Source organism: Falco punctatus, assembly GCF_963210335.1.
Source record: "Falco punctatus genome assembly, chromosome: 1".
Lineage (NCBI taxonomy): Eukaryota > Metazoa > Chordata > Aves > Falconiformes > Falconidae > Falco > Falco punctatus.
Window position 1 is genome coordinate 127,237,142 of NC_137580.1, and position 14,391 is coordinate 127,251,532.

At 56.0% G+C, this 14,391-nt stretch overlaps 2 protein-coding genes across 6 annotated transcripts in view; one reads left to right on the forward strand and one right to left on the reverse strand.

Moving 5' to 3' along the window:
- PGS1 (phosphatidylglycerophosphate synthase 1) overlaps positions 1 to 7,916 on the reverse strand; it is a 34,238-nt gene extending 26,322 nt beyond the window's left edge. For all 5 annotated transcript variants that reach the window (XR_013927198.1, XR_013927199.1, XM_080381311.1 and 2 more), the window contains exons 1-3: positions 7,210 to 7,916; positions 2,273 to 2,462; positions 1,069 to 1,146 (exon numbers count right to left, since the gene is read on the reverse strand). Coding sequence is in view for 3 of the 5 variants with exons in the window: in XM_080381311.1 (XP_080237437.1) it covers positions 1,069 to 1,146; positions 2,273 to 2,462; positions 7,210 to 7,766 (825 nt within the window). In the remaining 2 variants the exon portion in view is untranslated. The remainder of the gene's footprint in view (positions 1 to 1,068; positions 1,147 to 2,272; positions 2,463 to 7,209) is intronic.
- Positions 7,917 to 8,116: 200 nt separating this feature from the next.
- SOCS3 (suppressor of cytokine signaling 3) lies at positions 8,117 to 11,869 on the forward strand. Its single transcript, XM_080381611.1, has 2 exons — positions 8,117 to 9,474; positions 9,956 to 11,869. The coding sequence occupies exon 2, from the start codon at positions 10,023 to 10,025 to the stop codon at positions 10,650 to 10,652; it is 630 nt and encodes a 209-aa protein (XP_080237737.1). The 5' UTR covers positions 8,117 to 9,474; positions 9,956 to 10,022; the 3' UTR covers positions 10,653 to 11,869.
- Positions 11,870 to 14,391: the final 2,522 nt, after the last annotated feature.

Consider the following 14,391-nt stretch of genomic DNA (forward strand, 5'->3'; position numbering starts at 1 on the left):
ATAAAGCTTTATAAGGAAATTATTCAGCAGCCAGGAGACTGGTGGCCATGAAAGCTTCTATACCCTAGTATGAGTCTTTCCTACTCATGCAAAACACTGGTAGTTTAGACTTTGCATCCGTCAGACTGGCATCCTACCCTATCAGCCAAAAGCAACAGATGAAAGGGCATCAATTTTACAAGTGCACATTCTTCAGACCTCTGAATAGCAATTAATATTAGCAGAAGTCTGAACATCATTCCCAAGTCACAGACCTGCATTACCAAAGAAAAACCTTGGTAGGAGTTCATAAATGATGCAGAGGCAGTTTTATTGCTTAACTACAAGGCTGTCTGTCACATGCAAATTCAAATCTTGTGTACAAGCCCAGACAAAGCCAGCAAAACCCTGCACAGGACACTGTCCATCTTTATTCTACTGTGAAATTTGCATTCTAACATAAGAAATTGGCCAAGGTCAGGCTTCTCTCTAAAGGTCTTCGGTAGTGCTTTTGCTTTTGGAGGTAAGAACAGGAAACAGAAAAGGCAAACAACATGAAGCAAAACTGACCACTGTCTTAAAGGCAGAAAGCTAATACTGAATCTGCATACTGTACATGGAGGACAAAAACATAGCACTACATACATACAACTTTAATCATGTTCAAGAAAAATGCCAGGAAAAAAAAATTACCCGTAATCCCAGTTCTACAAAATCCCTTTGAACACTACACCATTAACCTCTAACAGTCTGAAAGATCCAGGCTCATCCCATGAAAAAGTTCAGTAGTTCCATGGCTCTGTACTAGGCCTAAAGAAAAACTCCATGCACCCCCCTTCCAAATCCCTCCCTCCCCCACTCTATGTCCAAGTACACAAATGCAGCCAGGAACCTGGAGAAAACTCCCAAGGGGAGGAGAAAACACATGTAAAGTGAATCCCTATAGGAAGGCTTTAAGGAGGTTACAAGCTCACAAATTGCACCTCACACATACCCCTTGCACCTGCAGGAACAGGATGGTTTTTGCAAAGGCAGGCCTTTCCCTTCTGCATTCACGTTCTCCCCTTCCCAAACCCTTTCCACACTCACCAGCTCCTGTTCAAGGAGACCCGTCCCCAGGTACAGTGAAGCCATGACCACTCGCTGCTTGGCTGTTTTTATCTGCACCTGAGAGTAGCAGAAAATAAGTTCAGTTTCATCCTCAGTCTCTGTGATGAGCTAATTATCCAGACCACAGAGGAGCACTGGTTCCCCCAAGGAGAATCACTTTAGCCAAATCATAGCATCGTCTCCCTTGCCTTCTAGAAGGGAAGACACAGGGTAACACACCGACAGCAAAGATGCAAAACACACAGGTCTTACAGAGCAACATCAGCACTACTGCTGCATCCAAAAATATAGGAAGAAATCAATGTTTTCCGGAAAGCTGAGGAACACGTTCCCTGCAGCTCAAACTATCACATACAAGAGCAGTTACCATGCAGTAGCTGCAACATTGGCATTGTATCAGTACTGGCAATCCCAGCTTTCATTCTGTAACTGCTTTAATCCTTTGTATCACATCCTGTGAACTAGAGACCTTTGCCTACAGAACTCTCCTTCTTTCCCCTGTGTTCACCACTGACACCGCAAAGGGTGGTAGCTGCTGCCTTCGTGGCCCACCCAAGCCTTGTTCTCCAACAGCTCACCACAGTGATCTAAAATCATGTTTCAAAAGTACTGGAACTTGCTTTAAATATGCATTGTGAAAAGACTGAAGTGACTGAGCTAAACAAAGAAATTCTCACCGCAGCCCTACTACTTAGCCTAAGAGATGCAGTATTACAGGATTCATGCTGTAGCAACCTAAGAAACCTTTGGGAGGGACTGAGGGAGCTGAGCTTGTTTCACATTGCAAAGGGAAGGCTGAGGGGGTGTGATCTGCAGCCTGCAACTACTTGAAGAGTAGTTACAAAGATGACGGAGCCAAACTCTTCTTGGTAGTTACAGCTGAGCAGCAGCCACAGACAGCTTTGGAAAGTTCAGGTCTGACAGAAAGAGAATTGTAAACTACTAAGATGGCGCAGCACTGGAACTGCTCGCCCAGAGGCAGAACCTCCATCCTCAGCCAGTTTCAAGACTCAGCTAGACAAAGCCTGCCTGACCTGGTGTTGACAACAATCATGTTTCAGGTAGAAGGCTGGACTAGTAACCTGCAGATGCTCCTTCCTAACAACTTGTCTATGATTCTCCATAACCACTGCAGCTCTCAGCCCCCAAAACCCATTCCCACAACCTGGAACCCACAATTTACCTTCAAGAGTTCATAGAATTCAGCTGGGGATGAAAGCACCTTGACATGCGAGCTGGAGATTCCAAACTCTGGAACCAGGTTCCTGATCCACTGGAACCTGTGTGCTCCTTCCGGACAGAGCAAACACGGTGGGGCTGTGATCACAGGAACAGGAGGGGTAAGCAATGGGGCTAGAAGAAGCCATGATGATCTGTGAAAAGAAAGACAGAGGAATTATTTATGGTGGAGCCTTTGCTTCCCAAAAGCAGTCTCCAAGCAGGTAAAGAGCAAGCTTCCACCAGAGCCAATACATTGTAAGGATCCACAATGGCAGAAATGCCTTTCCCTTTCCTTAATCCCAGCTGAATCACCAAAGCCAAACCTATAAATAGAAAAAACACAGGCAGAAGGTGGAAGAGCAGATCTTAACACCATCAGCTCCTTCCCCTAGCTGGCAGAAGAGGTGAGAGGAAATAACTCTTTCAATCAGAACAGGAACACAGGAGAGGAAACATGCTGGACGCTGAAGAAACTGAGGATGGAACTCTCCCAAACACCCGCAGTTCAGATGCCTGGCACTGCTGCTGCAATACCAGCTACACCTGTAATCAGTTACTTGTGAAGTGTCTATCACATGCAGCCACTTTGCCACAGCCAACAGTCACTTTCACATCCAGCTTAGTTCTCAGCTGGGCTAAAGATTAGTTGTTTCTGTTTCAGGTAAAGATGTTTTAAAAAGCACAGCTGCAGGGAACATGTTCCCTAACAAAACAGAAAAATGACCAAATCCCTCAAACTTACCCAAAAAAAGACCTACAACACACAGTGCTGGAGTGCAAGTCCTAGCAAAAGCAATGAAGTCATACCCACAGAACGAGCTACCAAGGGATTGAGTGTGTTTCAACAGGTACATGCCAAGAACCACAACTGAGAAATACCAGGTAGCCCTCCACAACAATGCCACTTGCATTCTGCACAAGCACTACAAGAAGGTCAAGACTTCTCTTACTAACTTCAAAGTAACTGTAAGGGAAACAGCAGGAAGCTCATGCTTTAAAAAGAAATTTCAGAACAAACTTAATTCCTTTGAAGTCACTCAGGGAAGAAACCATTTTACTGGTAACAGTCATGCTTAGGGGGGTGTCAAGAAGCAAATGGCATCTCTTCCCTGGAGATTTCATGCATGCAAATTCATCAAGTCATACAATAACTCCTGGTAGGAGTTTGTCCACATGACAAACCCACATTTCAGCACAATTAGCAGTAGCAACTCCCGTGAGATCCAGGAGCAGACGAGCAAGGGACTGAACTACATCCCCAAACTGGACAGAAAACATTCTGGTCTGCAAATTCTACTCACAGGAGTCAGACTTGCTGTCAGGACAGAATCAAGGTGGCTGGTCTCCTCCCAGAGGAACACCAGGTCCCTCGGGCCAACAGGCAGCCACCATCTTGTGACCAATCCTGATGCATTCTGCCACCACCACGTACCACGAAGTAACTCAATTATGACCTTTACCAGAATTTGTTATGAGGAACTTTTAGGTTTTACCACAATCCAAAGCTCAAACGACCACGGATTCCAGGAAGATGATTTCACTTATTTGCTTCATGATAAAACACTGGATCTTCACAAGGTTTCTGAATACCCTTACGCAGAAGCCAAAAAGTTGGCAGTTGCATTTCCTGGAAAATCCACTAACTTGTCACCGACTATTCATCACAACAGAAATCTGAGTCAATCTGTGCAAGAATTCCTAGGATGGCGGGTTTCAACAGATCATGTAGACCAGGCTAAGACCTGGTACCCAGAAGTTATACAAATTACCGATAGAAGGCTGTTAAAAACAATTGAAATACTCCATAGAAGATGTTTAAAAAATAAAAAAGTCAAAGTAGAAAAATATAAGAAATCTGTTTTTCAAGCACATTATAGCCCATCTTTACAGAACCTCAGCAGGACCTTTGTGCATCTTTGCTCAACTGCCATCTCAAGGCACAAGCCGCACACAGGGAGCGGAGACCTGCTGCTATGTTACCACCAAGTGAGCATAGCAAAACAGAACAAGGAAGATCGAGCTATGTGAATTCAGACTAGCACCCAAAAATACTTTTTTAAAAAACAACAACATATACGGCTTGCAGAGCAATAACAAAGTCCGGGCTGCAACCTAGCCCTGCAGATTACAAATTACATTCTCTGGAATTAGTCCCAGTGAAGGAACAGTGGTAAATTTTATGCATTTTATGGTAACAATTTATCAGCAGGAGGAGATAAGTATTTTCCATATTTGTTCCATTGGTCAATCCTGGCCAATTATACCTCCAGAAGTCAGTACAGTGGCCAAGAAGCCACTTTCCAGAAACATGATTCCAAGAAACCACTTTCTGGCAGAGCATGAAAACTGCAAGTTAAACTGCATCCTCACTCTATGTGGTTGAACGTTTCAGGCTTATGGATTAGACTAGGTGCTATTCAAGCAGTTCTTTCCTGGTGCTGCTGAGGGAGCAAAACCAATCTGCATCATCAGTGCTATTTGGTTTGAGCCTTCAGATCAATTCTATGCTTGTATTGATATCCACAATTTCTATACTCTGGATTTTTTATTGCCTATGCAATTTACAGTGTATCTACACTGTTTGATCTTTTAATTCAATACTGAACTTTCAGAGCTTATTTAGTGTTGATAGCCTAAGGTTTTTATAATTATCAAATAAATCAGTATTTTGCTCCAAATAACATTAACAATGGCACAGCAATCACCTATCGAAGCAGCAGCTTCTACCCACCAGTAACCGAAAATAGCTCAAGCGAGTACCCAAGCACAACAGAATCCTTTCAACTGTGCACACACAACAATCAGAAACCATGTAACATTACGAAGAAATCATCAAAATTCCATACTTTGACAAACCAGCTTTCAGAGAAACAGAAGGGGGGGTGGGAGATCCTTCTCATGTACTCCACGTCATCAAATTAACCAGAAAGAGAAAAAAGAACTAGAAGGAACTACCTCAAATCTTTTCTGCATAAAAAAGTTGACCCTAAATATAAACAAGGGATTTTTTTTGTTGGTCTATTTTTAAAACTTGTGGTTTTGGTCCACAAACTCATGATGCTCATGATGGAGCTGAAACACTCTTACTCACTGTAAAACCTCATCTGCAGAACCAGAGGTGAAGTGAAACTGCAGGATACAGTGCCGTCCTTTCACCCACGCATACGTCACCCACACAGGGGGATTACAGATTGCTGGTCTTTCCAGGGCTCAGTCTAGTAATTTACCTATGCTAAAAACACTGACAAATGAGAAGTTTTGAAAATAATTTCCTTGCCTTAAGCCAGAACACGCAGCAGAACATGGGCTAACGCAGGGCTCTGAAACAACAGCACATCTACCATCCAGAGGGAAAAGGAGAGTGAAGGCATGCCATGATACAAGAGATGCCACCTTCACAAAAATAAGTTTAACTCATACAGAAGATTGTATGAGGCACTGTACTAGCTAAAACAAAACACAGAATCCTTCCAGTGCTCTCTTACCAAGTACAATGTAAAGTGATGCCTAAGGACCAGGGGGGAAAAACTTGGTTTTGAAGACTCCTTTGAAGCATTTTGTTTAATCACTTCCGACACAGTTCCGACCAGGACACGGTTCTACAGAAAGATAATCATCTCCAGTTTCAATGTTTTGTCTTTAGCAGAACTGCACACCTGATCGCACAGCCCCAAAAAAGTAGCAGCACCAGCGAAACTAAGGCAGTAGCGCAGTGGCAAAAATCAGAAGAGGAGAAGCTGTTCAGGGGAGCATGGCTACGGAACGACTGACTGGAGGAACCACAGTCCGAGGCTGCAGCTGTGCATTCCCTTTGGCACAGCACAGGCCTGGTCTGGCATCAAGAAGGGCAGATCCACCCCCCTGCAGCTGCGCATTCCCCATCCTTTCTGCACCTCGGGGAAGGACAGAAAGGAAGGGGAGTTTGAGCAATTTTCAGAGTCGGCTCCTGGATCCCACTCGCTGTGCCTCACTGTGCAGCTGCCCAAGGGGGATGTCAGGAAGAGGAATGAAGGCCCGTTCCTTCCTGCAACAGCCCACTCAGATTCGTTTAAAACGAGGGTGAAAACACCCTCTGCACACAGTTTGATCATTCACCTGCTCCAGCGTTAATGGTGACTGCCTCAGGAAAGCACAGCCCTCTTCCCCCCACACCTCTCTCATGCCAGACACAGCCCCAGCACAGATGGGACTGAGAACTGTTCTCATCTCTCTTCTGATGGGGAGTGGGGGGGATCTCATCATCCATGGACGGTCCCCCATTGGGGTGGGTTCTGCCTAACACCCAAAACCCCGCCAATGCCACTCTGGCAGCTGACCGGCACCTGCCATAGCTGAGGTGGAAAGCGATGCCTAGCAAATGCATAACATCGTTCAGCACCTGAAAGAAAGACTAAAGTAAATTAAAAAAAAAAAAAAAAAAAAGGCAGCGATCAAGTCCACCTCTTGTCCCATGGGCAAACAGACAGCTAGAGCAGAGCGCCAGCCTAACGCAAGCTTCAGGAGCAGGATGAGCCGCAACCCTGACCAGCCTCTTCCGCAGCTGATTCACTGTGGAAAATGGCAACTGCTTCTGCGAAACCGCCGAGCCCGGGGGAAGCCGAGGGGTCCCTTACCGGCAGGGACAGCGCTTCCCGCGCCTCAGCTGCCTTTTCAACGGGGCTGGTCGGACACAGAGGGAGCAGAACCCCCCCGGGCAGCACCGCGCCCAGAAAGGAGAAGCGACGAGCGAGGGAACAGCGCGCTTCCCGCCCGGGCCTTTCCGGATAACGCAAGGCCGACAGCGGAGGCGGTCGCGGCCTCCCGCCCGCCGCGGCCCGGCCGCAGCCGCGGGAGCGCCCCCCCCCCCCCCCCCCGCCCGCCGCGCCGGGAGGACCGGGCTGGGCTCGGCGCGGCTCTTACCTGCGGGCACGGCGGTCGCGGCCGCGGGACAGGCGGTCGGAGAGGCGGCCGAGTAGCGCGGCCAGGCCCAGGCGGCCCCGGGGCAGCCAGGCCGAGAGCCGCCGCCACAGGGCCGCACCCCCCGCCGCCGCCGCCGCCGCCATCAGTCCCGTGGGTATTCCGCTTCCGGCCGCTGCCATGGCAACGCGCCCGCCCCGCGCTTCCGCTTCCGGGCCGCCCGCGGCCGTCCCCTGGCCGGGACCCTCTAGCGAGGCGGCCCGACCCGGCCCGAGGCCGCTGCTGCCGGGGTGCCCCGGCGCGGCCACCGGCCCAGCGCCGTGTCCGCCGCGCCCAGGCCGCCGTGCTTCGCCGCGGCTGCCGGTCCCCATCGTGTCGAGGCAGCTCCCATGGCAAAGGGCGCTGCCAGGGGGGGCGCGGGGGAGGGCTGGGGGGGCTCGCTGGCCAGGGTCTCCCCACGCCCACGTGGGACGTCCTCGCTGGGGAAGGCGCTGCCCGAGCCCCGCGAACCTGACCGTCGTCCCGGCAGCGTCAGCCCCCCCGCGACTCCCTCGCCTCATCCCCGGCCCCGGCCGACTCCCACGGGAAGGGCACGGCTCCTTCCCGCGGCGGAACCGGTATTCGCTGGCCCGGCAGCCTCTCCCCCGGCCCGGAGACTACAGCTACAGGGTCCCCGCCGTGTCCCCGTGGCTTCCCGCACCGGGCAGGGCGAGGCGGAGCCCCGGGGGGGGGGGCGTCCCGCCGCCGTGGCCGGCAGAGCCCCAGTGCTGCCGCCCAGCCCCGGCTGCGGGAAGCCCGTCCCGCTGCGGGGGGATGGGGGGGTGGGGGGGTGGGCACGAAGCCGCCGCCCCCCGGCCGGAGCCTCCCTCCCCGTCCCTTCCCCCGGGTTTTACCACTCCTGCCTCAGGCAGAGCTCCAGAGCTCGTTTGCATTTCAGACCAGCTGGTTCACCGCAGCCTCACTTCCCAGAACTGCTCTTCTGGTGTTTATTCCTGACTGGCAGAGGCAGCAGCGGCGGCAGATCCTCCAGGGCAAATTAAACTATTTAAAATAAAATCCACTGGCAAAGTGTGGTTTGTTTTTGAGGTTGAAACTTAACAATTGCCAAACGAAAATGCAGAGAAACCAGGTGGCGAAGGGGGGCCCCGGTCCCCCATCTCTGCCCATTCAGCTAGGCCAGACACACTGCACTCCCAGGGCACTGGCACCGTGGCTGCCAGCTCCAGCTGCCAGACCCAAGGCAGGGCAAAGGGATGAGGAAATCCCCGCGGGACAGAGCCTGCACCCGCCTGGAGGGCACCCAGCCAGGGGAAGGAGGGCCTCGGCTTCTCGACCTTGCAGCAGCTGCCCACCAACATGCAACGGCTCTGCAGACAGGCGCCTCGGCCCCTGCCCTCTGCCATGCCCGGTGCCAAAGCCCCAAGCGCATGGACCATCCCATTGCTCCCAGAGCCAGTGCGGTCCCCAGCTGCCGGCCACAGGTACCGCTGGAGCCACTGCCACCACTGTCCCTTGCCACCCTCATGGGTCATGGCTGCCCGGGAGCAGGGCTCCAAAGATGCTGGCAGCAGCCTGGCATGTTGTACTCGAAATAAAGGCCCATGACATGAGGATGCTGAACCCGCTGCCCCACTGCATATCGCGGCAGCCCCCTTCTGGTGCACCCTGCCAGCCGGGCCCAAGCCACCCCGTCGGGGCAAGCCCATGCTTCTGCCTGGATGGGGTCCGGGTGCCCCCCAGCAGAGGCAGGGGCAGCTTTGCAGTGACCTCCCGGGGCACTCCCGCTCCCCAGCTGCCGCCCTCCGCGGTGGCCACCCGCCGGCAGCACTCCCACCCCGATGCGAGTGTCCCGCGGCCCCAGGGGCTGCAGCCCTTCTGCCGTGGGGGGGGCCGCAGCCCGGCTCGGGGCAGCCCAGCCAAGCCGAAGCCGGTTCTCCCGGCGGGGAGGGCGGGGGGGGGGGGGGCACGGCCGGGCCGGCCGGGACTCTCCTCTTCTTAGAAGGAAAGAGCGTGAAGGGGAGCGGGAGGGGGCGGCCGCGCTGCCCGGAATGGGCCGGCGGTGGCTGGCGGCGGGCCGGGCCGGGCGGGGCGGCGGCAGGGCGCCGGGGAGCGTTACAAGAAGCCGCGCAGTTCCAGGAACCCGAGGGCGGGCTCTGCGCCCGCTATAAGAAGCCTCCCCGGGCGGCCCCGGCAGCTCCGCCGCCCGCCCGCCCCCGTGCACTGGCCCCACTGCCGCCGCCGAGACCGGCTCCGGCACCCGCGCCCCAGGTACGGCGCTGCCCGCGGCGGGAGGGATGGGACAGGACGCCGAGAGCGGGAAGCGGGACCGGGATGTCCCACCGGGAGGGGTAGCCCGGCACCGGGGATGCCGGTGCTCCCCGGGGAGTGGGATAGCCGGTGATGCCGGTGCTCCGGGAGAGCAACAGCCGAGAAGCGGGGGGTGCGGCGCTCCCTGGAGAGGGTGGTAGCCGGGGATACCGGTGCCCTGGGAGGGCAATAGCTGGGGGCCGGGAATGCCAGTGTCCCCGCAGGGAATGAGACAGCCGGGGACCGGCGGAGGCAGTGCTGCCCGGCGAGAGGAGAGCCAGGCTCGGGGGGTGCCGGTGCCCCGCGCGGGAGCGTGGTGGCCCGGGACCGAGGATACCAGTGCCCCAGGAGGGCAATAGCCAGGGAGCGGGGGTGCCGGCGCTCCCGGGAGGGGAGAGGCGGGGTCCGGGGGTGCCGTGGCTCACTGCCGTCTCCGCCGCAGGTGATGGTGTAGCAGCAGCTGCTCCCGGCAGCAGCACCCCGAGCGCGCAAAGCTGGCTCCCTGCGCCATGGTCACCCACAGCAAGTTCCCCGCCGCCGGGATGAGCCGCCCCCTCGACACCAGCCTGCGCCTCAAGACGTTCAGCTCCAAGAGCGAGTACCAGCTGGTGGTGAACACCGTGCGCAAGCTGCAGGAGAGCGGCTTCTACTGGAGCACGGTGACGGGCGGTGAGGCCAACCTGCTGCTGAGCACCGAGCCGGCCGGCACCTTCCTCATCAGGGACAGCTCGGACCAGCGGCACTTCTTCACCCTCAGCGTCAAGACGGAGTCTGGCACCAAGAACCTGCGCATCCAGTGCGAGGGAGGCAGCTTCTCCTTGCAGAGCGACCCTCGCAGCAGCCAGCCCGTGCCCCGCTTCGACTGCGTGCTCAAGCTGGTACATCACTACATGCCACCTGCACCCTGTGCAGTCCCCGAGCAGCCAGGTGGGGGCCTGCACCCCAAGCGCACCTACTACATCTACTCGGGTGGTGAGAAGATCCCCTTGGTGTTGAGCCGCCCGCTCTCCTCCAGCGTCTCCACCCTGCAGCACCTCTGCCGCAAGACTGTCAATGGGCACCTGGACTCCTATGAGAAGATGACTCAGCTGCCGGCTCCCATTAAGGAGTTCCTGGACCGGTACGATGCCCCTCTCTAAGGGACCAGCGGAGCGAGATTACACGCTACAAGCACAAGAGCAGGGGACAGGCACAACACCCCACCAGCACGGGAACTCACAGGGCTCGCCAAGCCTCTCCCTCTGGCAAAGGGAGAGGGGGACTGGGGCGAGCCACCATGGGCTCTGGCTGCGGCCAGCACTGCCTGGCACCCTTGGTGCTGGGGGAAGGCCCCCCGAGGAAGCGCGACATGCCCTCTCCATGAGGAAGGAGACTGTTCCGGTCGGGCTGTGGATGTTACAGTGCACCCAGTGCAGAGGCCTCCCCGTCACGGCCGGGGAGAGCCCATTGGCAAAGCCCCCGTGGGCTGGGGCAGCCAGGATGGCACCCGTGGCGCAGAGCGATGTGCACCCCGGCAGCCACATCCCCGCTGCCGCGGTGGGACCACACCTGGGGGGTGTCCTGGCAAGAGCCCCTTCTACCACTAGAGAATGGAAAGCACTTGAGTCCAGCTAGTGCCTGATCGCTTTTCCTCAGTTTTAAGGGGAAAGTGTTTTTTGCCCGTACTGTACTTTACCTCTTGCTGCCTCCTTGTGGGTGGAAGCTCCTTTCACACCAGGTCGCTGCCTTTCCCCCTCGTTGCTATTTTCCAGGGGACTTAGCCTTAATATTCTCCCTGCCCTATGGTCTGGGTCACTGCACATCATTTGGTGACGTTGAGTGATAACAGTCTGGTGACAAGTCATGAAGCCAGAGGGGAAACAGCGTGTCCCATCACTGCTGAAAGTCCAGCAAGACTACGTTTGCAAGGCACACCCTGAGGACCTGGTGCTGCTGCTGGACCATTACCCCGAGCGTCGCACCCCTCCTCTGCCTGGCTGCTTCCCACAGACCCTGGCCACACTGCTCTGTGGGGGCACCAATTCCTGCAGGAACGTGGCAGAAATATCCCCTGGAGCACATCGTCTTGCAAGTGCTTTTCTGCGTCCGCCTGGAGAAGTGGTTGGGTTTTTCTGGCTTTTTAAAGTTTTATTTCTTTTTTAACTGAAGGGATGTTTACAGGCCAACGTGAATCACTGTCTTTTATAAAGATTCCATCTTCACCTCCAGCCTCGAGGGCTGAGCAAAAACATGCTTGAAAATTCAACCAAAACAAAACTCAGATGAAACTTTGCACATATTATTTATATTTATATTCAAAAGGGAGATGTTTCCATAATTTATAATAAAGAGCACTATTTTTTAATTAAAAACCTCAGATCTGGTTTGTTTTCTCCCTTGCACCCCTGAGGTTGCTCAAGACCCCTGGCATAATACATGTCTCTCCCTGGATGCTGCCCTTGCTGCGACGCCGGGACAGTGTTTACACCACATAAGCACTGGCTTCCTGGAGCTGCTCGCTGTGCCAGGGTGATCCCACCGCAGTGACTCACAGCCCGGCGTGCATAAGCACTGTCCCAGCACTCAGGTATGTCTGGGCCCTGCGAGTTGCTTACTGGGCCAAGCCACAAGGCACTGCGGGGATGGGTTCTGCTCCTGGCCTCAGGAGCATGGTGCAGCTGCAAATGGTCCCTGGATGGTGGGACACGGCCCATCGCCCTGGGCCTGGAGGAGCCAAGTTGGTGGCCAAGACTGGCCCGTGGCATAGCTCAGAGTGCAGCCCTCTCAGCACGCATGCCATGCTCTGCAGCGTGCCCCTCCTGCCCCCAGCCCACTTTCAGGAGGGGAAGGTGGAGGTGGTGCATGATGAGTGAAGAGCTGCGCGAACAGGACACTGAGAGGCACTGGTAGAAAAGGGTTTGTGGCGCTTCTGCTGCAGGTGCAGCAGGCTCGGGAGGAGGGGTTAAGCTGGAATGCAGAGAGGGTTAAGCAGAGAAGCTGAGGTCCTGCTCACCTGCATAATACAGAGTCAAAAGCTCTGTCCCAGGGCTGTCCTGTGCAGAACCCCACCCATCAGACCCCAGCCAGGCCCAGAGCAGATGCCCAAGGGTACAAAAGGAGGAGGAGGGAGAGGATTTCCCCCAGGGGTCTTCCAGCCCCCAGGAGCACCTGGCCCACTACTCTTGCCTTCTTCAGAGTGGACCAGCCATGGGAATGAACCTGCAGTTCAGGCTGGCTGGAGGGGAATGAGGTGCCTGGCTGGAGAGCTGCATTCAGGGGGAGTAGGGGAAACTCCTGGGAGAGGTCCAGCTGCCTGCAACCCCACAGAGCCCCGGGCAGCGAGGAGCAGGCTGTGCCCAGGCACCCTGTGCTGCACAGCCCCTCCAGCACAGCACCCCCAGCCCCACACTGTGTCAGGCATTGTGCCAGGCATCATGCACTGTGCTTGGGCCCAGGGAACCCCAGCTGCTCGGGAAAGGCTTCCCTTAGGATTCACCCTGGAGCAGAGGGATGGCAAATGTGCCCACTCAGGCCACAGGCACGGCATGGTCCCAGCATCTATTTTGGTGCTGCTCTCTGGGGCTGTGGCTCACAGGCTGCCAGGAAGCGTCGTGCAGCCTGCCCAGGCACCCGCCGGAGCTATGTGAAGAATGTCCATGTGCGCGGGTGGCCACCCGCCAGGCCTTGCCGAGGCACATCCCCAACGTCAGGGCTCCTGGCAGCACCGGTGACTCCCAGCCCCATGCCAGGGAACTGGGTGGGAGCAGCACCGCGGGGCAGAGCAGCCCCTGACAGGCAGGGAGCATTGCCCCTGCAGCGCTCACAGCACCCAGGGAGGTACCTGGAGCCTCGCAGGGCAGAACAAGGCACAGGAGGGGATGGAGAACCAGGGGCTGGGGGGGCTCAGCACCCCAGCACCCCCTGGCAGAGTGAGGGGGTTTGCAGCACCACACGGTGGGGCAGAGCAGGGTGCCTGCAGCAGCCCTGCCCAGCACTCCCGGCCAGAGCCCAGCTCCCCCATCCCTGTGGGAGCAGCTCTGGTTTGCCGCTTCCCAAAAGGGCCCCGGGTGTCTGCGCTGCTGTTCGGGGGCCTCTTCCCTCCTGCTCAGGCCGCAGTGATGCTGCAACCCACTGCTGAGTCGAGAGTCCGGGAAGCTCCGCCAGCCCCACGGGTTTCTTGGAATAAACCCAACCTTGCAGCAGCAGTGACGCGGCGGCCAGTGGGCAAATCCCTGCTGAAGGTTTCACAAACCTCTCGCCTTCTCCAGAAAAGCCGAGCGGACTTGGCCCCATGTTTCGTAAGTGGCCGATCGAGCATGTCACAGGCAGCCAGTTCCCCTCTGCCCTGCGGCTGGGGCCGGGGCCAGCTGAGCTCACCCCCACAGAGGCTTCCTGGATGGGGAAGGCATTCTCAGCTGTGGTTAGACCTTTACGTTGCATGGCGGTGCCCAGAGCTGGACAGCAAATGGGGCAACAAGAGCGGGACTAGGACACTGCTGTCCCACAGCTCCGTCCACTCCGTGTCTCCTGGGGTCGGGCACCAAGCAGGTGTAGTGAGGCTGCCCACTGAGCTGGGGCTGAGCAGGTGCTGCAGCCCCGCTCACCCTGAGGCCCCAGCTCCCACCCGCCTGGCCAGGAGCACTCCGGCAGTCAGCTAGCACCCCCAATGGGGGACTTGGGGCAGCTTGAGGACCAGCTGGCAGCGAGCACAGAGGCAGCCACGGTGAGCCAAGCCAGGTAACCCAGCAGCTAAGTAGGGCACCGAGTCTCCTTGCTGTGCCACACCAGCACTGGGATGGACCAGGCACCACACAGGCACCAGTGTCAGCACAGGCACTGGCACTGGCACAACACCCTGTGCCGGGCAGTGGCCGTGGGCCCTGTCCTCCCGGCGCTGGA